The sequence below is a fragment of the Alligator sinensis genome, unplaced genomic scaffold (assembly GCF_000455745.1).
Source record: "Alligator sinensis unplaced genomic scaffold, ASM45574v1 scaffold154_2, whole genome shotgun sequence".
Taxonomy (NCBI): domain Eukaryota; kingdom Metazoa; phylum Chordata; order Crocodylia; family Alligatoridae; genus Alligator; species Alligator sinensis.
This window is the reverse complement of record NW_005842528.1, coordinates 444441-472386: the sequence shown is the minus strand read 5'-3', so window position 1 is coordinate 472386 and position 27946 is coordinate 444441. Positions and strand designations below refer to the sequence as shown.

The window sequence follows — 27946 nt, the reverse complement described above, 5'->3', positions numbered from 1 at the left end:
AATACCCAATTACCGGTGGGGGCACATTTCTCACAAGAAAACCACTCTCTCTCCAATCTCAGTCCTGATGCTCAAGGGAAACTTACACAACACTTCCCAGACACGAGCCTATGAACTCCATTTCATCAACCTCCTGGATACTAAAAATCATGGACAAATATAGACATTGGATTTTTGATACATTATAATCTGCCTGGCAACTGACTCCCCAGCCCAGCCCCTGGCTTCTTTACTTTTCATTCCATCCAGGAAGAGCACACACCAACTGCTGAAACTTCCTTAGCCTGACGAAGGGTTTTTGAACCTGAAAGTTTGCTTAATAACTATTCTCCAACTACTTGGGTTGGTCTAATAAAAGATATCAAATTCACCCAAGGAACCTTGTCTGCCTATGTCCTTAGACCAACACAGCTACAACCTACACCCCTAAAAAAAATGTATACACTTTCTGGCAAATCAGCATTAAATTAACAAAGCAGATTCATAAGAATATTCCTAAAGAGTTCAAGTGCCTGCTACAAATTATTTGTCTGGAGTGTCTTACAAAGTATTGTTTAAAAAGTACTATGTCCAATGACCAAGGGAGGAAAAGTCTACATGCCCCTCAACCCTCACCCCCTAACAAAAAAAAATGGACAGAATGGAAAGTATGCATGCTTTAAAATGGGCAACTATTCACTGGACTAGTTAATTTAATCAGCTTTCAGTCATTTGTTATGATTGTTTTATAGAGTGTATTATGTTTTCAATTTATAGATTGTTGAGCCTGAAGGAGATTTCTGTGTTCCAAGTTGTGTAGGAGGCATTGCTGATGAAGAAGGTGGCTCTGATTTTACTCTTCACTCTCCACTTGATGATGTGAATGTGATTGACTTGAAATGGATATGTCACCTGATACTTAAAACTATAGAACTATTATACAAAATGAAGAAATGGGAAGCCCTGGTACATATAGCTATGCAGTTTAATATTATTACACAGTAAGTAACAGTTAGGGGCTTATGAAAAGAAGAAAGCTAGATCCTGCATTTAAAATATTTGTAATTTTGACTTCTAACAATACTTGTTGTTTTTTAGTGAGAGATATGCAGAACAAGTTACTCCATTGCTGGTATATGCACAAAGACAGCTCTTGGAAAGAATACAGCAGTTCAGGGGTCCAAATAGCCCTGAACCTTATTTTATAAAAAATTGGACTGATAATTTGGACAAGGTAAGCGGTTTATGTTTTTAGGTGCTGACTCTCACTGTGTGTGTCTACACATAAATTTAAACAGGCTTAAATTTAATGCGCGTTAAACTAATGCAAATTAAGTGGGTTTTGGCAGATGTCTACATGTGGTGGGGCTTGGGACTAACTTTAATTCCAGGTTACTTGAGCCTTGCCATGTGCCCCTGCAGCCACCAGGGGGAGCTCCAGACAGTGACTGCCAGCACGTGGCAGCCATGATGAAGCCAGAGCCAGGTGCCAGCATTTAGCAGCCATCTTGGAAACATACCCCTGCCCTCTGATCCCTGACCAGCCCCTTCCCTGCTCAGAATCTGCGTACCCAGCATGGGGGCAGCATTCACCAGCTCCCTCCTTGCCCACCCTGCCTCCCTGCACCCACCCCCCGCCCCGCCCCTGCCAGCGACACCCAGTACACCGCTCTTTCAGCCGAGCCCCTGCCAGCAATGACCAGCATGCCATGCTCCTGCTGGCCATGGTGCTGGCCCTGCTGGCCCCAACAGGCACCCTCCCCTCTTCCACCCACCCTTGCCCAGGCCCTAGGAGAGCTGTGCATCTACCAGCAGGGGCCAGGGCACTGGCTGCAGGAGTCCCTGAATGACCCCCTTCCCTGCACTTCCTGCTCCAGACAGCCTGCCCCACTGCCCACCCTCCCACACCCTGTCCACCCCCAGCATCACTGTCAGGACATGCACATGGTTGAAACAGAAAAACTTTATTACCCTCACACTCCCCCATTCCTTCTCCCTCAACAAACAGTGCCCCTCTACCACCCTCCCAACCCACCAATAATAAAAAACCTGCCTACAAGTGGCAAACTAGCCCTGGGTGGGGAGAGGCACCAAGCCAGGAGCCATGTGGCTAGGCTCTAGCTGGCCCCCTAGTGCCTGGGCAGACCCAGGACTAAATTCCCTGCCTTAATGAGAGTCATGTGTCTACACATGCATTAATCCGCATTAAGTAATCCCACTTAAATTTGATACTTGGTTTGGGCAGATATCAAATTTAGGCTCACATAGTCTAAAATTGCCATTTTAAGGCACATTAAGGGTGTGCATGTGTGGATACGCATCCCTAATATGGTTTAAATTGGGCTAATCCATTTTAAATGGCCATGTGTAAACACGCCCAATGTGAATTAAATCTAAAAAAAGTGCTTCATTCACTGTGTTTTAGTAGATTAGAAATATTTTTTTACTAATGTTCTTTTACAACAAACAGTAATTTTCAATGTGAAAGTTTTGGAAAAAAATGAAAATTATAACGCGATGTTATAGTACGGTACTTGTGAACAAGGAGGTCCTGTCCTGAGTTATTAAAAAATACCATAATTTAGATGCTTATTACTATCCTTTTAAACTGACAGTATGTATATTGGTATTGTACCTTTGTTTGATTAATTAAACCTTGCCCATAAAGGGTATGTACAGACATTCATGGACGTTAGATGGAATGAATGGCCACCTGATCTAGGGTAAGTTGGGATGTGGGGGGCCAGTGGTGGGGCTTGTGGCAAATTGGGGGTGAAAGCAGTGTGCTGGAGGGTGGGCAAACAGGATCCACAGGAGGTTTGGTGGAGTCTTGGAGGATTTGGTGGGATTAGCGGGGCAAGTGGGGTCTGTGGGAGGGCTTGCGGGGGATCGGGGGATAAGCAATGTCTGTGGAGGGGGGTTGTGGGGATCAGGAGGCATGGACCCCAGCTAGGTTGCTGGGTTCCATGAGGCTTTGACAGGATCAGGGGGGCTAACAAAGTCTATGGGCAAGCTTGGGAGGTTTGGCAGGAATAGAGAGGCTCTCCTCACCAGCCCTCCCCCTCCCCCCCCAATGTTGCCAAACTGCTCCTGGTCTCTCAAACCACTCAAACCGGTTTTACTGATATTCCTGGGAGCCTGATTGAAGTAAGCTGGGGTGGGGGGAGGTGCAGACAGATCTGGGGGAGGGGGCTGGTGGTTGTCCGGATGGGGGGGTTCTTTCTCCTTCCCTGGACCAGGGCCTATTTTTAGCCCCCTGAATCCCCCCACCCCCAGATGAACAGCCTCGCTTCACCTGGCAAACCAACCCGTCTGCTCCTGCCTGTTGTTTGTCTCAACCTGACTTATTTCCTTCCTTGGCTCCCAGCACTGGTGAATGCCAGAAAGGCTGGCACTGGGAATGGCTTATGGGATGAGGGTTTTGGTGGGCTCAGGGGGAGGGACTATCTGGACTGTGGGGGGTGTCTGTCTGGGAGTGAGGTGAGGGGCCAGGGGCTAAAAATAGCCCAATGCTGGTGGGGGTAGGAAAAGTGTAGCCCCGGCTTTCCAAGTCCTGGATCTGCGCTGGGAACTGTACAGAAATTCAATTAAATCAGTCTCTCTGGACCTGACCTAAGTTTGACTACCTCCGAGGTATGGTTAACTAAGATTGGGTTGGTCAATTTTAGACCAATCAAACCTTTCAGTATAGTTTGCACTTAGATTGGCCTAACTAGGAATCTAACTGTAAAGTCTGCACCTGGGCTAAGTTATATCGACTAACCATTTTTAACACAAACTAACTTCCCTCCTAACCTCCTCGAATGTCTGTGTATACCCTGGTTGCTTCATTGCCATATAACTGAGTACTTAGCCTCTAAAAACTTCAAACGGGAAATCTTGAATACTTAAATCACCAATAAAAGAACTGAGAAATCTGCTCATAGATAAGACCTCATACATACAGGTGGTCAGATTTCTTCCACTCAAAGCTATGATTCTGTTTATTTGGCAAATACAGAAGTTGCCAGTGTAGGTGGTTGCAAAAAAACTCACAGGGTAGCAAAAAATTAACCCCCCCTGCAAACCAAACACTTTTTTAAAACTAAACTTAGTGTGTTAAAATCAGATATACAGTAATTTGTAAATATGTTTCAGAAAAATAAGTATAAAAGTAATGGTGCTTTTGAAATATCAAAGAATATCTAGCATAACAAAGACTAATTTTAAAATAATGCTTGTTATCGCATTTGTTCAATGAAGCCTCAACCAAGTTAGAGACTCATCGTGCTAGGTTCTTTACCAATGCGTATTGGTTCATGTCTTCAGGATGTGTAAGCTGATATATTTAGTAAACCTTCTCTGTTTTACACCAGCTGGGGGTCTGGCCCACTTGAAATAATGGACTTTTTATGGTCAAGTTCAGTTGTGAACAGTGAAGCTGTTCTTAGAAACAATAAGTTCAATGGTTTATGAAAGAGATTGAATGCTGTGATATCAAAATGTATATAGCATGCCAATGTAGAGCTCTTCATGAGAAATGAGATGTAGATTTAACTAAGTAAAAAATCTTGGGCCTACATTTTCAAACTTGGATGCCTAACATTAGGGCCACTATTCCACATTTAGATAGTTCTTTAAGATCAGGTACAGACATTACACTTTTACTGGTATACGTGATTAGAAACCTATTTATAGCTGTAACACAACAAAAGTTCGGCACACACAGAATGGTTTAGAAATGGCAGAACCCAATTTGAGATTTGCCCTTCCCCCCCACCAAAGGGCGAATGTGTGGGTTTTTTTGCTACTGATCTAAACTGTGCTGCTTACAGAAAACCGCATAACTTAGATTGATCCCACCTCAGGCTTTCTTGAATGTCTGTACCTAGCCTAAGCAATCTGAGAGTACCTTCTTTTGACTTTAATAATAGTTGTAGGTGCTCTATACCTTTGAAAATCAGGCCTTCTTTATTTAGTCATCTAACTATACGTTAGCTAGCAAAGTTTAAAAATTTTGTATTTATATGTATTATTGAGTGATTATTTGATAAACCTTTTTCAGATAAATTGCAGAAACTACATTGTGAAACAGTCACATGTTATCACTTCAGTTAATAAAGTGGCATTGCCTGAAGACCATTCAGATCCTGAGGTGAAAATTATTTATGCAGGTTAGATATAGATTCCATCACGATTGAATCCTTGCTTTCTCTAAACTCTTACTTTGCTTCTTATTAATTTTTTTACTTGGCCTTGATGGGCTAGATTCTAGTCCACCTATTAGGTGTGTAAATGGACTTAGACACCCAAGTGTGATTCTATTCCACCCTATGCAAGTCCCTGAAAAACCAGTTAATGAAAAAGGTGGGTGGGTTCCCTACCTCTTCAGTGCTTTTTTCTGACTCAGTTTAAGGTTAAGAAGGTGGTATGTTCCACATTGGTTGTGATGTTATTAAGAGTCTTTTCAGTCTATTTAAAGTGGACCAGGATAGGAAAGAAAAGCAGTTGTTATCTGCATATTTGGTAGCATGACAGTATGTGTTGTGAGTATGATGGTGTTGGTTCAGTTTCCTGCAGAAAAGTTTGCGTAGAACAAAAACCTCTCCAAGAGTTGAGACTAAGAAGCACTCTTGTTGGCAGTCGCAACAGAAAAAAAACCCAAAGTGAAAATAACCTCTCTTACCCATGGATCAGAATTAAGGCAGTTTGGTGAAATAGGTAGCGGAGGCTTGTAATTTTTGGCAGTTGATTGTGAAAGAAAAAGACAACAGATTTTTTTCACTTGACATATGTGGTAGGGTGTACGTGAAATTCAGCCAGTTGGGTAAAATCACTAACAGAAGATAATGTTAAGTATACAGTAAAGAATGTCTGTCTGCTCTCAGATCTGTAGCTCAATTCTAAGAAATAACTGAGCCATCTTAGTTGAGAGCATTATTTCCCCAAATATTTAGCTGGAGGTGTATTTCCAGAATGGTATATTTCATCTCAGATGGTCATATTTTACCAGTTATAAGCAACTGAAAACAAAGTCTTATAATGGCAAATGTAAGGGAATCTTAACTTAGTGCCACCTGTAAGTTAAAAAAAAAATGTTTAAGTTCAGAAGCACTGCTTCCAAGTGCTTAAAAGTACAGTTGCTTTAGATTTGTGTTCATAAGCTAACAAAATTATCATATTACATTATATTCTTAGATAGGAACTAAAGCATGTTGTAAAATTGTTCATAACTATTACTTACTTTTTAGGTAACAGTCAAGCAAAAGCCCTTGTTTGTGTTCCTCTTGATGTCAAAGACGCCTTGAAATGTTTTAGAGAAACCCTAGAAAAATCTAAATACCACAGCAGAGCACTTAGACACAGCAGAAAATTGCTCTCGTTATTTCTTGCACACACACAAGGTAAGGTAAATTCTTACATTGCCTTTATTTGCAACAACTGAATGTTTATGACTCCAGGTGACCTCTGTAATAAGTAACTTCTTGTATTACCTATTGATAGTACTAAATAGTGAGAAGAATCCATTTTAAAATCCAGTTACAATTGCTGGTGAGCTTAAGATAATAGTCATTTAAGTTATTTAAGAAAAATTCTAAATAATTGCAAAGCCAAAATTTAATTTAGCTTTTTTTCCCCCTCTGTATCTTATCAGTTCTATTCTCATAGATATGTGTTGCTCCTTATTGACCTAAGCACTCTGGCTGCAAAGCTGGGTCATTCATGTTCAGAGGAGTGTAACAGGACCAGGCTCCTGGGGTGATAGTGCTACCTCTTGGTTGGCCACCTGGCTACTGGTTTGTTCTGGCTCCCTGGGAACTCTCCCCTTTTCCTCCCTCCTGCCATGCCTTGATGTAATTGGTTGATGAGTAATAGAGAAGCTGCCCTTGGGTTCCAAATTAAGCCTCCATTTGTCTTTCAGGCAAGCAGGTCTCTCCCAGAGCCTGCTGGTCCCAATCCTGTCTCTCAAGTGTTAAGTAAGCCCTCTTGGCCCATCTGTGCCCAAGGGCACCTGCAGCCTTAAGACTATGTGTGGTCTTCAACTTCTCCTACAGCTAGATCCATGCCTTACTGGTCTTAGCTATTAATCATTTCAGTGGGCACTTGGCCCCAGCCCAATATCAGGCCTCCTAAGGCCTCAGTGCCCTTGTTGGGGCCTCAGCCTTCTTGGCCTCCTCCCCTTTCCTCTGGCTGGGCCCTTTAGCTTAGACCCATGGTATTGGATCTGGCTTTTGAGCTCTAGCCTTTGCCTTGCCCTCTTGGGCTGTGGGGCCCTGACCCTAGTCTCTGCCCCTCTTGGGCTGTGTGCCTCTGGCCTTCTTGGCCTCAGGTCACCTCTCCTGTTTCTCTCACCTAGGCTTTGGCCCTCTTGGCCTCTGCCTGCCTGTCTTGAGCCTGTCAAAACACCCTCCTACCCCTTGGGCATCCTGCAGTTTGGGCCCCTGCCCCTGGCAGGCTCAAGCTCTCCTGTGCCGTCTGGCACTATTTGATCTTCTCTTTCCCAATAGTCACAAGGGTACACCAATAAAGCTCAAATGAAAACATAAGCACACTGACTGTAGCAAACTCTTAATCCACTGGATGTACAACAAAATCCTATTCATCCTGGATCCTAGTCCCCTGCAAGCTCTCAGTTCTTTCCTTGCAGTTCCCAGGTAAAGCAGGATCTCTGTTAGTCACCCTGCTACAGCCATCTCGCTGCAGAGTTCTTCGCCCTGAAGTCTACAGGGCCAGACTGACTGGCTGGTCTCAGGTACTGGCTTTGTGTGCCTCCTAAGCCCTGCCCCTTCTGATCAGGTGACTCTGCAGCCACACAGAGGGGTTTCTATTCTGGGTCTAATGACCACCCTGCCTCCCCTTGCTGCTGCTTAGCTGAGCTGTTTGCAGCTCTTGACCCCTGAGCAGCCCAGATGTCTGCCTCCAATGTATCTTAATGTTGGAAGCTGACTAGAAGTTTGTCTGTTTACTATCAGTGAGCCTGCTTTCTGGCTCCCTGTTACAAAGAAATACTGTCTGTGTCTACACCAGTGGTGGACTGTGCAGTCATTTAGTACTTGCATAACCCAGTACTAAATGACTGCGCGGTAACTCTTGTTATTGCGCAGAAGCATCCCTGCATGTGGGTTTTTTTTTTCCAACACTACTGCGCAGTAGCATCTCATCACAGATAGGGCCCCCCATTGCTACTGTGCAGTAACTTCTCATGTAGACACAGCCACGGAATATATAAGCAAGTATTTCTGTGATAGAGTCCTGTTCATTTATGGAGACTATGCCCAAAGTCCACAGTAGAAACAAACAACCTCAAACATTTTTATTACTTAGAAATCTAACAAATTTCTAGCATATACTGTACTGCAAAAAAAGCTCTGTCTCTCAGCTTTTACTCAGAGCCATACATACAACTACTTCTCTTGTTTTTTGCTGACTTCATGCTCAACTCGTATACAGACATATGCACCCAGCTACAACCAGTTTCCTTAGTCCTGCATTTTGCAGTCAGTCTCAGGGAAGTCTTTAATTTAATGAATCCTTATATTTCTTTCAGTACTGGTTTTAAGCCATTGTAGAAAAACACAAAAAGAACAAATAGGAAGGAAACAAATTTCCATTTCAAGACATTTCCAAGGGATTACAAACAATAATAAGAGGAAACAGTTCTTTAAAAATGTGGAAAAAATACAGTGGAAGTGTCCGGGGATTGTGAAAAAAACCCAAAGGGAGTTGAGTGCAGAAATCACATTTAACAACACCCTAGTTTCCATCCTAATGTGCACTTAAATGGAATTTTTTTTTCTTTCTCTCTTCCATGAGTAACTAAGGTATGCACATGTTCCTGCAGTATCTGTTAAAGTAAGGATGCTTACATCTTAAAACTGATAACAAGAGCATGCGCAATATATCATTTTCTTTGATTACTTGTCCATATATATTCCATGTTTGGTGTATGTACACTCTGTGCTCTTGAGTTCAGATTCTTTTGGCCAGCAGTATTCATTGGGAGCCATGTCTGTGTCCTAGGTGTCCTTCTGAAAGAACAGGGCCCTGAGATAGAGGAGCTGCAGGCTGATACATAGGTCATACTTACACTTGTTTCTTCTTCTTCAGCTTGATGATTATAAAATGTTTGAAAACTGCTGTTCTGATCAGCAGACATTCTCAGAATCTTAGTGGAAATGGTCCAGGAGAGATCCCAGAATTTTTGAGACATTTTGCATATATCTCTGCCTGGATAGTTAACTACAGTAACAGATATATATTAGAGCTAGCTAAGCCCTTCTGACTGAAAATGGTGCCTCCATTGAAATGGGAAAATTGGTAATAGTGAGTCCTCTCCTTGGGATATAAGCAATTCCATGTGCGTCCTATTTCAGGGTGACTAATACTGACTGCTTTCCATGCAAGAACCAAGCAACAGGCATTGGCTTAGAAATGGCATTTTAAAGGCCTGTTTTGGGGGAATTGGCTTATAGGTATAGATATATGCATTATAAGAGTTCAAGATGGTTAGCAGGGGTTAAATGGATTTCTGAAGAGCTTGGGACATGCACACACTACTTCTCATTGCTCTGAAAGAAGACAGGCTGTCTAGCACAACAAGGCCAATGAATGGACACAGCCTGAGAATGAAGGGGGCATGTCATAACACGAGATCACAGCCGTCAAGGCAGACAAGTTGTCTAACACAACAAGGACACAGCCTAGGAACCAAAGAAGTATGTACCATACTGTCCCATAACACAAGATAAGTGACACCAGCAGCAAAGCCTCGGAGAACAGGGGAGCCTAAGTCCTGGTTTTGGGGAACAGACCAAATTAGGAGAAGGACCAGAAGGATACGTGGACATGTGACCACAGAGAGACAACAAACCAGAGATAGCCACGGATGAATAGTCATCAGGAGTCATCAAGGCAGCAGGAGAATACAAAAACAGAGACTTGAGATTAACAAAGAGTCCCACCCATCCCTCCTTCTCTTCTTCCTGGTCCCTCCCTTTGTTGCATCCCTCCCTGTCCCTCCTTCTCTTCCTTGAGAAAGGTCCCTGTCCCCATCTCCATTCCCCAGGAAGGGTCCCCGAAGCCACCATGGAGCAAGGGCATACCAGCAGCCTGTCTCATGCACCCCACTGGAGGGTGGCTATGGGCCTAAGCATCTCACCTTCAGATTGCTGACACCTAAGAGAAAGAGCCTCAGGGTGGAGCCTGCATCCTGACCAGATGTACTTTGATGACAGCCCTAGGATTGTTAGATATAGAATTGTTTGATTGTTTGTATTGTTGCTTTTCTGTTATTACTCTGTATCAATAAATTCACCTATTATGAACTGGAAGGTGTTGTGGTCAGTCTGAGGGTTGTGCCTGCCCAAAACAAAGGTATAGGTGCTGGGTCCAAATCCAGCGTCAACACAGAGACCACCAAAATTTGTCTCCGCCAGCCTAAGAAACTATGGATTTATTTGGCTGCAAAAACTATTCTTCAGCCACTTTGCAGATGAGATTTATCAGTGACCAGACTTAACAACAGATATGATTATATGGATTGGGACACTGTCGAAATTCATGGACACAATTCCACATGACAACAGGAAGTAATTTAAGTCTTATGTCTCTCTGAGTCAGCCATTTCCATAGCCATGAAGAAGTCCTTTTGATTTAAATGAATGCAGACAATAATTGCAGATCAGCTGTTTGAGGAATGGGATTTGTTTACTGCTAAAACCAATTAAACTGATCAGGAACATTTCAATAATTTTTTTCCATCGCAAATACTGATTTTTGTGTAATAGAATTTCTGAACAGTTTCTGGTCAAACTAGAAAGTGACAGACACTCCACAAACACTTCTGTGGAATATAAGATAACATCTATAGCTTATATTGGTGAAGAAATTGAGGGTCTGTTGGGGTCACCGCACCCTAAATGTCTTCATTTGAAACATAGTGGCACGGAGAAAGAGCTATAGCTCCCAAACAACACTGCTAGCCAAAGGAATCTGCATTTGTGCATGCATGCACCAAATGTGAATGCATATGACAGCATGTCTTGAAGAACGGCAGCTTTTCAACATTACGTAACCATTTTTCTCTTCCTGGGACTATAGAACATCAACTTTGGAATGAGGCCAACTCCCATCACTATGTACATTACAATGAGATGACAATTTCACATCTGCGGTAGACCTCTGGATTAGCGCTGTGTTCATTTGCTAACTTCTTGTTTCAGGAAAATTTTCTCTTTGAACGGAATATGTGGCAAATCCTAATACTATTAAAACTTACTTGGTGTGCATGTAGACTAAATCCAGCATAACAGCAGTCCTCAGTTTATTTAGAGCTAATTAATAATATATTGCAGAAAGAGATTTTTTGGGACAGTGGGGGGGTTAAAGGACATTTCCTGCTGTTGTGTTTATTCACTTCTAATTTCAGGCTGCCATTCCAACTGTTCTTTTAACCTGCTTATATAAAAACAAGAAAAAGTACATATCATGCTTTGGAAACATTGTTTGATTGGCTGATGCGGTGCAAAAACATTTGTGTGTGGCAAACTATATTCAGTATATAAATTTCTTTTTTGACCTAGATCCCCTTGGCAGACTACCCAGTCAGAGCTTTTCAAATAGAAAAGTGGGATTTGGTGAGGGAGCTGAACTAACATTTCTACCAACCCCACCTGACCTTTCTCAAGAAATTTTTAATTTTCCCAGCATGCTTGAAAGCAGGCCGTTACCACAGTCACAACTCCCAATAGTTATCTCCTCATATGAAAAGACAGTCGGTAAGACATTTATATAATTTTTTATTATAGCTAACACAAACAGCCTCCACCAGTCTTCAGAGCTGTAGACCAGAGAGCTGTGTCCATATCTTTTTTCATACCTTTTTATTCTCTTTCCCATGTCAGATGGTCTTCTCAGAGGGTGTTCTTCATCTACATCTCTGTGTCTTCCTCTCATTCCCCCTAAAGAAAATAATTTCCTAAGTATTGTCCAAAATAAATTTACTGATTTATACCCATTGAGATTCAGCCCATGCTTTTTCCACACTGATATCCTTTTAATTTTTTGTTAGTCTTTCCCAGGAAGCCATCTGACTTAAAATTCTCAGAGCCCATAGAAACTTCTGTATTCAGCCAGTAGGAACTAGATAGAAAATTGCATTTGTAGTGAAAATGCTGTATTTACCAGAATGCAAGGTGAGTTCTAATTTAAGATGAACTCCCTAATAATTAGATTCTCTACATCAAAAATTATAACTTTGTTAGTTTTCCATGTAGAGAATCTAATTATTGGAGAATCTTCCTTTATTCATCCCCACTACTACTGTAGCAGGGAAAGCAGTGGTGGTGGGTAAGGGACCCCTGCTTTTTGCTCCCCAACCATGCCATCTCCCCTGCATATCCCACCCCAGCATGGTGTCCTGTGTGCACTCCCCCTCTAAACGCACAGTATCCCCTGTACACACCCTCACCACTCCCCCTCCCCTTGTGCTCCCCTCGCTACAAGCCCTCTCCTGTGCTGAATGAGCCACTCCAGCCTGGGCCAGGCAATGACATAGCTCTGCCTTTGGTCCCAGGCTCGGGGGCCTCAGTGGGAGCTGAGTCACTGCCTGTCCCAGGCTGGTACTCAAATCTAAAACAAAGTTTTTTTTCTCCCCCATGTTGGGGGCAGGGGGAACTCCTCTTGTATTTGAGTAAATATGGTACTTATTTTCAAGAGAGCCCTATCTGTTTAGAAGATCTGTAACAGGTTTGTCCAAATGACATGCTCTTTTTTCATTTGGAATTATTGGAAACAAAATAGGAACCAAAGTCACACTTTCGAAGTTAAAATCTCTCCAATCCTGATTCACTTTTAACAAAATTATTCCAATATTGTTCTGCCATATCCTCTCCGTGTGACATTCTTTCTCTTACCTTGACCATGTTTCCTGATAATTAATGGTCACCAGGTCTAATATAAGTAAACTTCTGAAGTAAAGTTAATTGTTTAAAAGTGTAATTGTTTTAAGATTATAACAGATTTTTTTTCTAATTGTTTCTATAAAACAGAAGTCCTCCAAATAAATAATCAGCGAGACCTCAAGGTGCAGGCTCTACATGAACTTGGAAATCTTCACGTTTATGCTGGAAACAAGAAGTACTTATTCACTGGATAAATAGCAGATATGAAAATGGAGTGGCTTTGTTTTTATTTTTTGTGCTCTGTTTTTATCTGCAATTCCTTTATAAGTTCTGCTGTGTTAATTCCCACTGTTTCATTCATCTTATTTCTTTCTTATTTATATTTTTAATTCTTTTTTTAAACAGTATATATACCTCTACTATCTAATTGCAAAATCAATCATGCTTACTTTTTGTTAGGAAGCAACACTTACCACAGCCCTATTTAACCTCAGGAGTATGTATTTCTGTGGTTTGATCAAAAATGTATTTATTATGTCTTAGAAACTAGATTTCTGACTCAATTAGAATTATTTGTAGCTGATGGAACTAAGGCAAAATAACTGTTCTTATCTTCCACTGTGGAAAATGTCAGCAATATGATGGATGCCTTTTTATGTTACAGAGCTGCTTTTAAATATTGGTGTCAAGCCCTTGATGAAACACTCAACGTAGTTGATGTACTTAACAACTGGCAAAAGTTAGGTGATTTTTCAAAAAATGTTACTGGAGAGTTTACAGATGGAAGTTTTAGAGAGTTAAGCAAGAAATTTATTTCTGAGGCTGGAGTTTGGGGGTGTTTGCATGCAGCAGTTTTATCAGCTAAGATAGCTCAGTAAGTATTTTTATATTTTAACTTATATCTTTAGATGTTAAAACTACACAATAAATCCTCATCCAGGGCTCTGAGTGCCATTGACATAAATTTGAAAACATATTACGGAGGAATTACAAAACAGAATCAGTCAAAGCAGTGACATTCCTTCTCTCATCCAACTATGTCTCCTGATAATTAATGGTCACCAGGTCTAATATCAGTTAAAGTTCCTATCCCTCATGACACTGGTCCTCCCCAGCCCAAAATTAATCTTTTAACTGGTTCAGCCTTCCTACCTGTTCAGTCAGGTGGTTTTGTAGCATATCTAGAAGGTTCAAGATATTTTGGACCTTGGTGGGAGGCATACTCTCTAAAGGAAAGTGTCCCACTAGGGGAATGCTTTATTGGTAGCCTCCTCTCTGAAGCATCTCCTTCTGATCTTAACTGCTTCTGTATGGTATGTGGAGAAGCTATAGACATATCATAAACAAATGACAAGCTGCAGGTTGAATAAATTTGCATCCATATTAATTTTCAATAGATATCTCAAAATTCTCTAGTTTTTCCTATGTGAACTATGACCTTATCTTTGGGGGCAGAATCAGTGGATAAAATGCTTGCTTTTCTTATTATTCATAGATCAAATAAAATTTGAACTGAAGTATGAAATACTGTAAATATTTCAGTCCAGTTACCTACATTTGCAAGGCATTAAAAGACAATGATTCTTTACTCTGCCCCTAGGGACATTTATAGACTCCCAGGTATCCCCCTCTCTTGACTGCCCAGTGGACCACCTGCAAGAGGAAGGCTAGAAAAGTGTTTGGGTAATGCCAAACCTGTAGGTGGGGAAGCAGCTGGCTGGCTACATTTTGTAGACATGTGTGCTTTACTTGCATACTCAAATGCTACAAGCTTGCTCAGCAAGAGTGCAGCTCTGCTGAGTATGCTAAAACTCAGGACTGAAACATAAACTGCATGCATGGGCCAAGAACTGCAGTTATGGGTCTATGTAGTTGGCATTGAGGCACATAAAGTGAAATAGGATTTAGTTCTTACTTGTAACCGCCTAGACCAGCAATGTAGCTGAATCTATATAATACCCAGGGTGGGATAATTGACACTGCCAAGAGTTAGTGCCAAATGCAGCATAGATTTGCCCATTCAGTCTGGGTTGTATTGTTCACAAAAACTATGTGGTGTGCACTTCTGGGTACAAACCTGCAGTATAGGTTTAGCCTAAAAAGGTGCTTTGCAGAACTAGCAGGCCAGGGGGAAAAAGGCTATGTGGTTTAAGGTGGCTTTAAACCATCTTTGTGCCTTTCCAATCTGGCCTTCCTTTTCAGTCCCAGATATAATATAGTCAGCAGTCTGTCCCAGTGGAATGTATGTAGCACTGTGTTCTGGCACCCTATCCCTAAATCAGCCTGCATACCTCATGCTAGAAGTTTTGAGGGAGCCTTACAGCTGCCTTTCTGTGTGTATACTGGGGGATCTCTCCACAGCTTCTAGGTCCCCTTTATACTGCTCTGGCCCTTTTACTCAGAATAATGGGGTAGAGTCATGGGGAGGGTCCCTCTGCATAAGATGCAGAAGATTAAAGCATCTTTCACATACTGTGCATAGAATAGTGAACTACTGCTGTGTTTTTAATCTTTTGTGAAGTACATAGCTATGTATGTAGACTATATAGCCACATACCTGTTTCTGTTTCTATTTATCTTTTTTCTGACAGCTATTATAGCACCTTTATTACCATATTACCTAAGTGCCCTCCAGTAGTGCAGTAAATGATGTGCCTAATTATTTTCAGATCTGAAGAGCTACTAGAGATACTGCTATGATAATAGTGGGAAACACTTGTTAATTAAATTAAATTAGTGGGTACATTCAGATTTCTTATTTATTTGTTGTACTTACTCAGGTACATGTTGCCATCAAATTTGAGAATGAGAACAAAATGCTGCATTTTCTCTGCTTTACTCTTTAAGGTAAAGATATGTTTTTGTTTCCAAGATGCATAGGTTGTTACATAGTATACTATTTTCAAGATTCAAAGCTCAGCAAATAGCCTACAATGTAAAAATATTCTTGTGTAAAATTATGAAGGGGGGCTTTAGGGTTGAGACTGGAAGCAGATAGTAGTTTACATGTATTAAGTTGTATTCATTATTTGTTTTATAAATAGCATTCATGTGTTTTAGTCCTAAAAATTAACATTTCAAGAAGAGGTTGGTCTCCCAGGGAAGTAATGAAATGTTGAAAAGTGAAGATAAAATACTTGCTAGTCAAATGTATTTTATCTAAAATATTTGCCAGTCAAATGGATTTTTTTTCACTTGAAATGTTCTGCTCAGGAAGAACTTATGCCATCAATCTCAGCAGGGTGCCCCTTGTCACAGTCTTCATAGATTGCCATAAATTTTTAAGTAGAAGCACAGAAAGTTTTAAAAAAATAATTGCAGAATGTTTTTTTTCTGGTGGTATAAAATACTGTCCGTCAGTGCTAAAATTTCAACTTTATTAGAAGTTTCTCTTAAAGGACACAGGAATATTCAAAATGATTCAGATTTTATTCACAAAGAAAATAGCCTTAAATTAAGCTTGCAAGCCTTTGGAGATAAAACCAGGAGAAATAGTGTCTCTATTTACTTAAGGAATGGAGATTTGAATCATCACTAACAAAAGCGATCTTTAAAGAAGAATCTCACTTATGCTGTCAACTGGACTCCACAGGGGTTTATGCTAATGCAGCCCAATGCAGCCTCAAGAACCTTGCTTACTTCAAAGCAAAAAAAAGAAAAGAAAATTTGCAGCATTATTTTAATGACCTAAAGCCCAGATTCTATAACTTGATCCACATAGGTAGGCCCCATGCACAACCCTGTTAACAAACATCAGCAAAAGTAGAAACCAGTTCCTAACATTTAAATGAATGAGACTTCCTTGTAGTTATTAGCACCTGTGATGGAAAGCTTAACACATGATTCCATCTGTCAGAAAGCAATAACAGTAATCAGTTTATTACAGTATTATAATGTAAATCATTGTGTATGGCTGAGATGCAGCCTTTCTAGTTGGGATGGATGCTGCTTGTTGGAAGTGTGTTGCAAAGTATAATCAGTGCATTGTCACTGTAGCTGACCAGGTAAAAAGCTCATAATTACTCTCTTGGTTTGGGAGATTATTTTATAACCTTATTTTACATCTTCTTTCTTATTCTTTACCCTAATGATTGTCCCAGTTTTATATGAACTATTTTGTGTACCTCAGTAGTGAGTAAATGGATGTGTAGATGGACATTTTCTAGCCTAATTATGGCATCATAAACACTTCAGAAGGGATTTGTCATAAACAATACTATTTTGCAGTTCAATCCATGGCAGCAAAGATGTTGACAAACAGGATGTAGGTCATCACCAAGGGTTCAGGTTCTCGCCATGGAAAAGAAGCAGATTTTCTCCTTTCAAGGAGAAAAACATTGGAAACTGTGGGTTTTCCCTTGCTTGGGGTTGGGGGGAGTGGGAGGAGGCCAGTTGGATTCAGGGGATGCCACATGCATGTGTGAGTTTGCACACATGCATGTGGCCAACAATATAGCCAGGCAGCATCATGGAGAGCAGCTCCCCCAGCTACCTGTAGGTAAGTCTATGGAAGGGGCATAGGCAGTGCATGATGGGGTGGGGGGCATAGGCAACATGTGGGAGGAGGGGGGACAAATTGAGGCAGTGGTGGCAGCTCATGTTGAGCCCCTACAGTAAGGGAAGGAATGGAGCCAGGGTTGGTGCCTGGGGCTGAGACTGGGAGCTCTGCCCAGCTGGGGCAGTGCGAAGTGACCAGGGCCGGCGTGGGAATGCACAGCTGTGGGGCCCAGCCAGGGAGCAGGATGGAGCCATGAGCGGCTCATCTGGGAGGCAGGCTGGTGTGGGGGTTGGCTCCCTACCACTGTGCACAGTCCTGGGGAAGGGTCAGGTGCCAGAGACGATGCATCAGAGGGCTGTGGGGGGCACATGACCCCCAAGATTTGTGTGCCCACACCGTGACATGGGGCTGCAGCCTGGCCGGATCAGCACTGGGCAGGAGCTGCCTTTGTGGCCCAGTGGGCAGAACCCAGTGTGGGAGGACAGAGCAAGGTGGTGAGATTCATTGCTGCCACCACCAGGACTCCCACACCAGCTGCACTGCCAGCAACGCAGAGTAATGGAGCTGGAAGCTGTGCTGCCCTCACCTCCTCCCACCGCGGAGCGGCTTGCATGCTGGGCTGTTGCTGTGCCCTGCTGCCATGGCCTGCTGCCATGGCCACTGCTGCTGCTCCCCTCAAGCTACTCATGCTGTCCCCCACACCTCCCTTCCGGGGTAGAGCTGCACCCCAGCATGCAAGTGGCTGGCAGCAGGAGAAAGTGAGGGCAGCATGCCCTCTCAGTCTATTACTCCTTATGATGGTGGTGGTGCAGCTGGTGCAGGGGTCCCAGCGGTAGTGGTGGCAGCAGTAATGAGTCTCACAGCCCTGCTCTGTCCTCCCCTGCCAGGTTCTGACTGCTGAGCTGCAGAGGTGGCTCCTTCTCAGTGCAGGTCCAGCCAGGCTGAAGCCCTGTGCCTCAGTGTGGGTGTCCAAATCAGGTAGGGTACATGCTCCCCCATGCCCTCCGATGCATCACCTATGGTGTTGCCTGTGGCCTGGCACCCACTCTGCCCCATACTGCCCCTGCCCTACACATCCGTGCTCTGCTCCACGCACCTACCCCCTTCCCCACACATTGGGGGATGGGGTCTAGGGGTGGGGGGCAGAGGGGTGGGAGTGAGGGCCACCAGCAGGGCTGTGGGAGGTGGAGAGGTGGGTAGCTGTGGGTCAGGAGTGAGGAGCACTGGCGGGGATGAAGGTCTGCTGGTTGGGAGTAAGGGGCACCAGCAAGGCCAGGGGGTTGCAGGTCAGGAGTGAGGGGCAGCAGCAGGGCTGGGGGGCTGTGGGTTGGAAGCAAGGGGCACTGGCATATCGGGGCTACTCAGCACCACAGAGTAGGGGGGCACCTGCAACTGGACCTGCATCCTGGTGAGTGAAGGGGGCAGGGAGAATTCTAATTTTCTATGATAAAAAAAAAAAATTCCAAATGCCAAAATATATAGGTATTTAGAATTTATTTTATCATTATGCTTGAAGCGCTGGTAGACTTTCGCATTGCTTTAAAATTGTAAATATATCAATAAAACACTGTGTTGAACTGATACCTATACATACATACATATATGTATACATACTCAATGGATATATAAAATGGCGTTTCATTTTAATCATGGAAAAACATGGATTTGGGGTTTTAAACTTATAGAATTTGGGAGCGGGGGGGATCAGAGAATTTTGGATTTTTAAATGGAGAAAACCAAAATTCCTGGTAATCACTATTCATGATTTTCTCATTGTGTAGGTCTCTGTCCTCAGCTTGCCCAGTTTGATGCTTCCTTAAGCAGTTCACAGGAAGTCCATTTTCTTGACCTTGCTTAGCAGGTTTAATTCTCCTAAGTAGAACAGAGTTTGAAGAAAAAAAAGGAACAGAGGGCTGGGGGAAATTCATCAATTGCATCTCTTAACTGATATCTGGATGGTTGATTTTGTTTTTTGGGGGTGGGGGTGACTTCTCTCCATCTATGTGTGTGTTTAAAAGATAACTGAAAATACCAATCTCTGTTCCAGTACCATGCAAAAGTATTTTTGTACAAATCTGCTCAGAGGCAGTATAGGTTATCAGAAAGTTGTGGATGAGAAAACATAATTAAAGAATAGGCAAATCTTAGATTATGATGAGTCATCCTGCTTGTCAGAGCAAGCGATGGGGGAGAATACCACTTCCATGGTTTCTTGACCAAGCAAAACAGATTAGCATTAAGTATGAATATAATTTTGTTTGCTTAATGTCTAGACAAACAGATACTTTGTGGGTTCTTTTTTCAGATTTAAATTTGCTTCTCTTCTTTCCACTATGATTTCTGATGCTCCCCACTATTTCTTTGACACTAGACATCTTCCCTTATCAAGGTTCTGATTTATAAACATTCATAATTCCTGTAAGACTTTGCAAGGTCTTGTTTAGAACCAGCTATAACAATAGACATTGACTGAATTTTGGGGGTTGTTCATTCCTTTCTTGTGTTTCATGACTGGATGTATATTTAAAAAAATACTTCATTTTTATTATTTTCAGACCCTGTTCAATGCATCACTTCCACATCCGACAGCTGACTGCAACTTTGCACAGTATGAAATAAACAAACTTATCCCTGGCGTTGACTTGTTCTCTGATCGCTATAGAGCTGATGTACCCAGTGTAGTTGCAAGTCTGTACTTTCTTATGTTTGAATTGCATTGCTCAAAGCAAAATCTAATGGTGAGTACCACTAAAAATGTACAAGAATGAATTGCAAGCCATCATGTTCAATGTAAAATTGTTATGAAGGATCAACTTGATCCTTCAAGCAGGTGTACTTTCCTCTAGCAGAGCAAACACTGCTAAGCTTAAGAGGACAATTTCAGGGAAATCTTGAATTCTGCTACTGGGTTAAAGCAGGGGTGTCGAACATATGGCCCCTGGGCTGGATCTGGCCTACAGAGCTGTTCCATCCAGTCCCCCTGGGCTATTGGCAGACTAGGGAATACGGGAATGGGATTAGCAGGGGGCGGAGCCCACTGTAGAATCCGGGGCCCAGTGCCCCTTTGGACATGGTTGTTGCCAACAGAAGGGGACAGCAAGGGCCATGTTGACAAAATCTAATTGCCCTACTGCTACCTAGCCTTATGGCCACTTTCTCTGCCTGCCACAGTCACTCATCCAGCTTCATTGGTGAGAGTGCAGCTGCACAGCCACTGGTAGGTCCTCCCATAGCTGTTTTTTGCCCCACAGATCTGGCTCACAGGGAGCCTTGTTGCCTCAATTCTCTCAGGGCACAGGGTGAGCTTGACACCCCTGGGTTAGATGGAAGAGAGTGCTCTAGGAATTGAAGGATTACCACATTTACTCAAATTTAAGATGACCCCCCCAGTAATTAGATTCTATATATGGAAAAATTATAAATTATTAAGGGGTTCTCTTTAATTCATCCCCTCCACTGCTGCAGCTGAATGACCAGCTGTGCATCATATGTTTGTTTTTGTGTAATGCACAGTTTTGCAGTCCTGTATCTCTGTACTTGCATGCTTTTTGGCATTTATGACTTGACCTATAATTTTTCTCCAGGTTTTGCCATTGTTCACGTTGTATCAATACTTTGTTTCCGAAATTTGTCGGGACCCAGTTAAATGTATTGAAGGAAGAATCCTCAAGGTAATCAAACAGACTTTCTGGCTAATGCATTATATTTTGAATAACCCTTTTATATAACTTTATTGTTAAATTAATTTGATTTAACTTTGCTCAGTATGTCTCATGGTGCTATGAACTGGAAAAGAAAACCTTATAGTTGAGCTGTTGTCCATTATTACTTATCTCTATATGCATCTTGTTGGAGCTAGAGTACTTTATGAGTGTAATTGTTATTCATTGTTATTATTTATTATATCTATTTTATGCACCATTGTTAAGAACACCCTTGTACCAGACTGTATACCTTGAGGGGCTTCAGCTCAGTTGGAAGCAGGCAGAGGGTGATTACAAGCCTGCCTGTATAGAGTGGGTCAGCTGACAGTGATGATTTTTAAAAAGGAGTTAAAAAGCTGCTAGGGAGAGACCAGAGAGCAAGAGAGGAAGGCTGCAGGGCTGGAGGCAGAAGTCCAAACCAGAGTACTATCCCTGCATCAGACAGTGCATACAGCTAGGAGGAGAAATCAGGAGGGCTGGCTCCTGGACAAGCCCCAAGCACCATGCCAGGGTTGCCTTTCTTCAGGGGGTTACAGAAAGGACCATGAAGAAAGCTGGGAGATCATGAGTTTGCTGGTGGGAATTGAGAAAGAAAGGGAAGCCTGGGCTCTCTCTCTGGGTCTGGAAAAAGACCCAGGGTTATTTGTATATTTGTTTTGCTGACTCTTTACATTGATTCCTGTGGGTAGAGAGTTTGTCCCAGGGAAACAAAGACTGTAAACAAAGAATGAATAAGCAATTCCCCAGCTGGCTAACACCCTCTTAAAAATATGAATATAACATTTTCCCTTCTGCTCTCAGCTTCCTCTTTGACAAAAATTGTGTTACTCCTCTCTTGTTCTTTTTAACATTAAAAAAAATATGGCTTATATATGAATATAAATATATGAATGTGAATAGATTTATTCTGTCTTGTTTATGTCCTCATTTATCATCAACACCAGTAATTCCATCAGGTTGACACAGCTTTGGTAATACATTTGTTTGCCATTTCACTAAAATTCCCTTTGTAGTTTTTTTAGTCTTGGAGATGAGTGGATTTTTAAAAACAACTATATTTGTAAGTGAAAGCTAATAGTTGTCGGTCCTGGATGATTCAAGGAAATTGTAATAACAATTAGGGGGATGGGATCAGTAAATTGAAATTGAAATAACAATTGGCTTGACTTGATTTGAACTATCCACCAAAGTTCTAACCAGACCAAATTCGAACTCAGATATTTTTCAGGTTTAGATTAAATTTGTTCATTTTTTTTGTGAAATCCTTAACATTTGGGGTGTAAGGGTGTTGTTACACATTAATTGTAGATGGCTTCTGGAGCTCTTAATCCCTGGATTGTCCACACACTAACACCTAACACTAGTTTTACGCACACTTTAGGTGGCTTAAAATTAAGCCATTCCAGGGCAGGGTTATCTCCAGTCCATGTTACCCAGTTCATGTTCCAGCAATGTGTGGCCACTCTCCACAGATGAGCTGCCCAAGTTGCAGTCCTCCAGCATCCCAGGATGCAGTGTCCCCTCCCCTGTCCTTCTGTTTCATGTAGATAAACTTTCCACCCCCTGAACTATGCTGCCCAGGGAGTGGTTCCAACATCAAGCCAACTCCCTCTCCTGCCTCCAGGGGTATGACCTTCCCACTCTAAAGGGTGCAAGCCTCTGCAAACAGCCTGCAAAGCACATGTCAGCTAGCCAGGCTGGAGGGCATGGACAGGTCCAGGAATCAGGTCTAGGGAGGGATGGGTAGGGGGAAAGGTAGGGGGCTGGATCGGGTCCCCCTGAGGAAAGGGCAGTAGCTCCCCAAAAAAGTGCCTTCCCTCACTGCTCCCACCTTCCCTCCATCCTGGGAAGCACAGTTAGCACCTCCACGCCCTAGTCTCAGATCCCAATTTATTGAAACATGAGACCTTCTTTAGTTTACTTCCTCTTCATTTCTTTTTAAATTATCTTTTTTTACCTCTTTTTATTTTATCCTTCAGTGATGTTCTTCATTTTACCACCCTTCCCTCACCCCTTTTCCTGTCCACCTTCCACTTTATTACTCACCCCAATCCCATTAACTCTTTGTTTTACAGCTTCATGTTCCTGCCCCCCACGCCCCAACCCATCTGTCGCATAGCTCCACCTTGAGCAGGGATAGAAGCCTGTCCTGGCTCACCAGCAATGTAGTGGCAATTTATAGCTGTAGCTCCTTGTTAAGCCCCCGCTTACCAGCCTGTGACCAGGCCTGAACTTTATATCTACCACTGTGCTGGACTATCACTGACCTCTGTTGCTTCCCTGCCATGACTTGATGATTTGATTTTGTTGGGGAGGTTAGATGACTCTTTGGGTGAAGGTCTGTCTGGTAGGGTCACAGTTCTTCTGCAGGGTGTTGGCTCTGGATTTAGGATCCAGATGCCTTGTTCCTAAAATCTATACAGAGATGTAAAGTCCTATCTGGTTTGGGTACGGTTACTAAAGGACTTCACCATGGACTCTTAGAAGGCACTATTATCCCTTTTTCATGCATTTTCTTTAATACTTGTCGTGCACCCCACATAAAAGATGGGGTCTGGTTTCCATTGTTCTCGAATTATAGTTCCTGGGGAAATGTGAATATGGTGCTCTACTCCCCTTGCTTTCCTGGGTTCCTCCCTAAACACATCTTCGAAAGCTTGTAAAAGCTGAACTATTTCCCTTTTCTGTCCATTCTCTAGGCTTTCTTCAACTTTTACTTCCTTCTCTGATGGGCCCTTTTTGTTTTTCTGAGCTATTTCTGGTCCTAGCTCAATATTTTCCTCTTCTGTCTCTGCCCACCAGCCCTCTACTCCCTTCTAGACTTTTAACAAATTTACACGAAAGATTTGTCTTTCTCGCGAATGTCCTGGTCGTAATAATCTACAAGCCCTGCCCTTCTGATTATCTCAAAGGGGCCTTGCCATTTAGTTAACTATTTACTGGCTGAGGTAGGTTACATCACTAGCACCCAGTCACCTACTTGGAATTCACGCTCCTTAGTAGTCCTATCGTAATTATCTTCTTGTTTAGTTGGGCTTCCTGCAAATTCTCCAGAGCTACCTGTCTGGGCCATTGTAGGCATGTTTGCAAGTCCTGACAGTGTGCCCTAGCTTCTGTAGCTTATGAAGGGGGCTGTTCCCAGCTTGCCTTTAAGGCTGTCATCAGTCTCCTTGGTTTGTGACCACAGACCAATTCAAAAGGTGAAAATTTTGTGGTGGCTTGTGCTACATCTCTCAATGCACATAAGAGGCGTAATCCACAAGTCCCATGTACATGGGTCCTTTTGAGCATATCTACAAAGCATTTTTTTAATAATCCCATTTAACCTCTCTATTAATCCGTTTGTTTGCGGATGATAAATAGAGGTCTGCAGTCTTTTAATTCCAAGGACTTTATAAGTGTCCTATAAGATTTTAGCCATGACGTTGGTGCCTGGATTAGTCACCGCTTTCTTAGAAATCCCAGCCCAGGATATCCATTTGAGGAGTTCTTCCCTCATGTGAGTCCCTGTAGCCACATACAACTGCATCAGGGTGTCTAGTGGCACAGTCAATTATGATGAGGATATATTGGTATCCTGTCCTGCTTTTTGGTAATGGTCCCACAATATAAAAACCTCTTTTGAGAGTATAGCTATGGATGAGGGGCGTAGATTGCAAAGGTGCCCTAGGTGGCCTGGCATCACTAGCTAGTTGGCAGTCCCTGCATGAGGTGCATTGTTTAGCTATCTCCTCATATAAACCTGGCAAAAAAAACCCAACAGGATATACATGCTATTGTTTTATCATTACTCATATGCTGCTCCTACCACCATGGGAATTATGTGGGCCATCTTCCACACAGCCTCCCTAAATACTTTAGGAACCTTCAATTGCTGTGGTTCTATTTCCTCCCCTTGCTTTTTCTTTACCCGATAAAGCAACCATTTCTCACCTTGTAATAAGGTTCTCTTTGGCATCTTTTTGAGTCTTGCTTCCTCCCTGTCTATCTTGGCCACTTCCTTACTCATAATCTGTTGGAATTCTTCCTCCTTAGACTGGGCTTCCTGAAACTGGGCCCTGCTTGCCACTTCTTTGAAGTTCACATCCCCTTCTTCAGATGATTTTATCTCTTCTTCCTCTAACCAGCCTTCTTCCTCCGGTCTTTCATTTCACTGTCTTACTTTTCATTTTACTCTCATGTACTGGATCCCAATTCCATCCTATAGTCATGTCACAAACTAGTCAGGGGTTACCCCTACTCTGAAATCCTAATATATTTATGGGGAGTATATATTGTCGATATTCTTGTGATTCCCCATGTGTGCATTTCACCTTCACCGGCCATACCCTCTGGAGTAAATGATGTGGGAGCAGATTGGCTCAAAGCATGGTTTGAGCGCATCCTCTGTCTGGTGTGGCCTTTATAGGTTTTCCTCCCACTAACACTGCAACCACCAGTTTTTCCCATTTTGCTATTTCTTCACAGGCCCCATAGCTACAATCCATGGCCTCTTTCTCCTCAAACTCTCTATTATGGTTGCGGGGTTCTTTATGTAGGTTGTTAGACCTTCCTTTTATAGTATTCCCATATCCACAATCTCTGGATACGTGTCCACTCTGTCTCCATCTATAGTATGTGACTTCTTTGGATATCCCTTTACTAGGCTCCTGTTTCCTTCCCTTGTTCCAATTTAAGGAGTTCCCATAGTTGTTAAAATCCTTTCCCTAGTAGACTCATTTTCAGAAAATGCAAAGGCTTCTGCCAATTTCAAAGCTTCCTTGCAGTTTTGCAGGAGGTGTCTCCTCACCCAGTTCTGGGTATTTTCCTCCAGATCTTTTAAAAGCTGTTCTAATACATTCTGATATGCTACCTTCTCTCTATCATAGATCTCCGGGTTAAGCCATTTATTCATTAAGTCTCTAAGTAATTGTAAAAGTATTCTGGGCCTTTTATCTTCCTTCTGTTTTCTTGATCTAAATAAATTACTATAATGTTCTGGAGTTATCTCAAGGCAGTACAATATGGCTGCTTTAACTCTTGTGTAATCCCCTGCCTCTCTTTTCTGGGGAAGGCTTGGTAAGTTGCCTGGGCTTTCCCTATGACCAGGGCCCTAGCTGACTCACCCATAGTGATCTCTCTAGGCCCATCTGCACTGCAGCCCTCTCAAAGGTCTCTATGTACAACTCTGGATTGTCATCCCAAGTCATTTTTGGCATTCGGAAATCAGCAGCACTACGTTGGATCCAAGCCTGCTATTATGTGGCCTGTATTTGCTGGGCTTCTAAAGATGTACCTGTGTTTTATCTATTAATGTCTTGCCCTGTACACTTGCCAATGCACCACTATGTACCAGTGCTCATTTGACAGTATGTAACTAAGCACACTACAATTTTAGTCCTTGCCTCTGAGGTCTTGTTCTACAGCCAGTGTTTATCTTGATATGCCTGTTTGCTGGCGTCCGTTCTCACCTGCCACAACTTGGATTTTATTTATTTGGACTGGGAGGCTTCCCCAGGTTAAATTCATCAGGTGAGAGTAATGGCTGTTTCCTCAGGGCTCCTACCTCCTCTTTCATCCTAGCCATTCACCAACCAGATGTTACCTCATAAAAGCTCAAAGTCCTTTTATGTCAATTCTATGTCAATCCTAATAATCAGTCAATTAACTTAATAAAGTCTTATTGCAATTTATCAAGGAAATGGTGTTATTAATGAACTCATGATTCAACATTTTCTGGTACCATATCTTTATTCCTGGTTATGTGACTTTCTCAGCAACATCATAGTCTGGGTCCTGCTCCGGTGTCCTGTTTGCCAGTCCCTTCTCCTGCTTGGCGTCTGTCCACTCTCTGAGGTAGACTGCCTACGCCAGGCCAATCTTGGTCCCGCAGCCAGCTGCTTTCCTTTTCTTGACTCCCAAGTTTGTGCCGGTCTTCCCCGGTTTGCTTGCCCTGATACCAGTCTTCCCCGGTGTGGCTCTTCTGGTGCCAGTCTTCCCTGGCATGGGGGCATGGTTGCCTTCGCCGGTCTTCTTTGGCTTGTTGCTCTGCTGGTGGTCTTCCATGGCTTCCCTCCTCACAGCTATTTGCCAGTTTTCTTTTAAAGCTGGCTTGTCACTTCCAGTTAAACCAGAAGCAGCTGGCTGTCCCCGCACACACAGCCAGCACGTGTTTTTAAAGCATGCTGGAGGCTATGTGGGACTCATCTGCCATTCTTCTGATATTGCTGAGCCGTCCTTCTGCTGGTGAGCAGCTCCTGTGGCCCTTCCTGGGCCAACCATTTTCTCGTTGGGGTTTGACAGCTTTCTTCTTGCTGGTCCCCGCTTGGGACCTTCCAGGAGTGTGGGAGGTGTGCTCCCACAGTCTCTCTGTGGTCATCACACTGTTTCATCCACACATTCCAAGCTCATCACATGCACACCCTTCCCAAAACAGGAATTTTAGGCCCCCCTCTCTGGCCTTGTGCATTGGTGCCACAGCATCTCATGTTATGGAACAGTGTGGTAAATGCCCCCACTTTCTCAGGCTGCATGTATATCCATTGGTCTTGTTGTGTTAGACAGGCTGTTGGCTTCTGAAGGTTGAAGTAACCTGTGTGTGTGAGACCCAAGCTTTTAAAAATCAATTAACCCCTGCTGCCCATCCTAAACCATCCTAATGTATGCATATATAGATAGATATCTATATCTATCTATAATATTATAAAACCCTTAGTCTGTCTGTCCATAACACTTCATTTGCACTCTGATTGGTTGTCTGAAACAACCAATCAGAGTACTCCAAGAGCGTTCTGGACAGGAGGCAGTGGTGGAGCGCCGCCACGATGGTGGGGACAGAGCTGAGGGTGAGGCCAGCACTGCTGGCCTTGCCCCCCCCCCTTCTTCTTGGAGGTGGCGGTGGCAGG

The 27946-nt window shown here is 42.8% G+C and overlaps 1 protein-coding gene across 1 annotated transcript in view; it reads left to right on the top strand.

Annotated features, from left to right (window-relative positions):
* Positions 1–27946, top strand: part of CFAP54 (cilia and flagella associated protein 54) — a 231349-nt gene that overhangs the window by 118703 nt on the left and 84700 nt on the right. The window contains exons 38-47 of the mRNA XM_025213430.1: positions 757–980; positions 1078–1213; positions 5024–5132; positions 6210–6362; positions 11541–11735; positions 13008–13095; positions 13525–13734; positions 15641–15707; positions 19914–20096; positions 20943–21029. Coding sequence (XP_025069215.1) covers positions 757–980; positions 1078–1213; positions 5024–5132; positions 6210–6362; positions 11541–11735; positions 13008–13095; positions 13525–13734; positions 15641–15707; positions 19914–20096; positions 20943–21029 — 1452 coding nt within the window. The remainder of the gene's footprint in view (positions 1–756; positions 981–1077; positions 1214–5023; positions 5133–6209; positions 6363–11540; positions 11736–13007; positions 13096–13524; positions 13735–15640; positions 15708–19913; positions 20097–20942; positions 21030–27946) is intronic.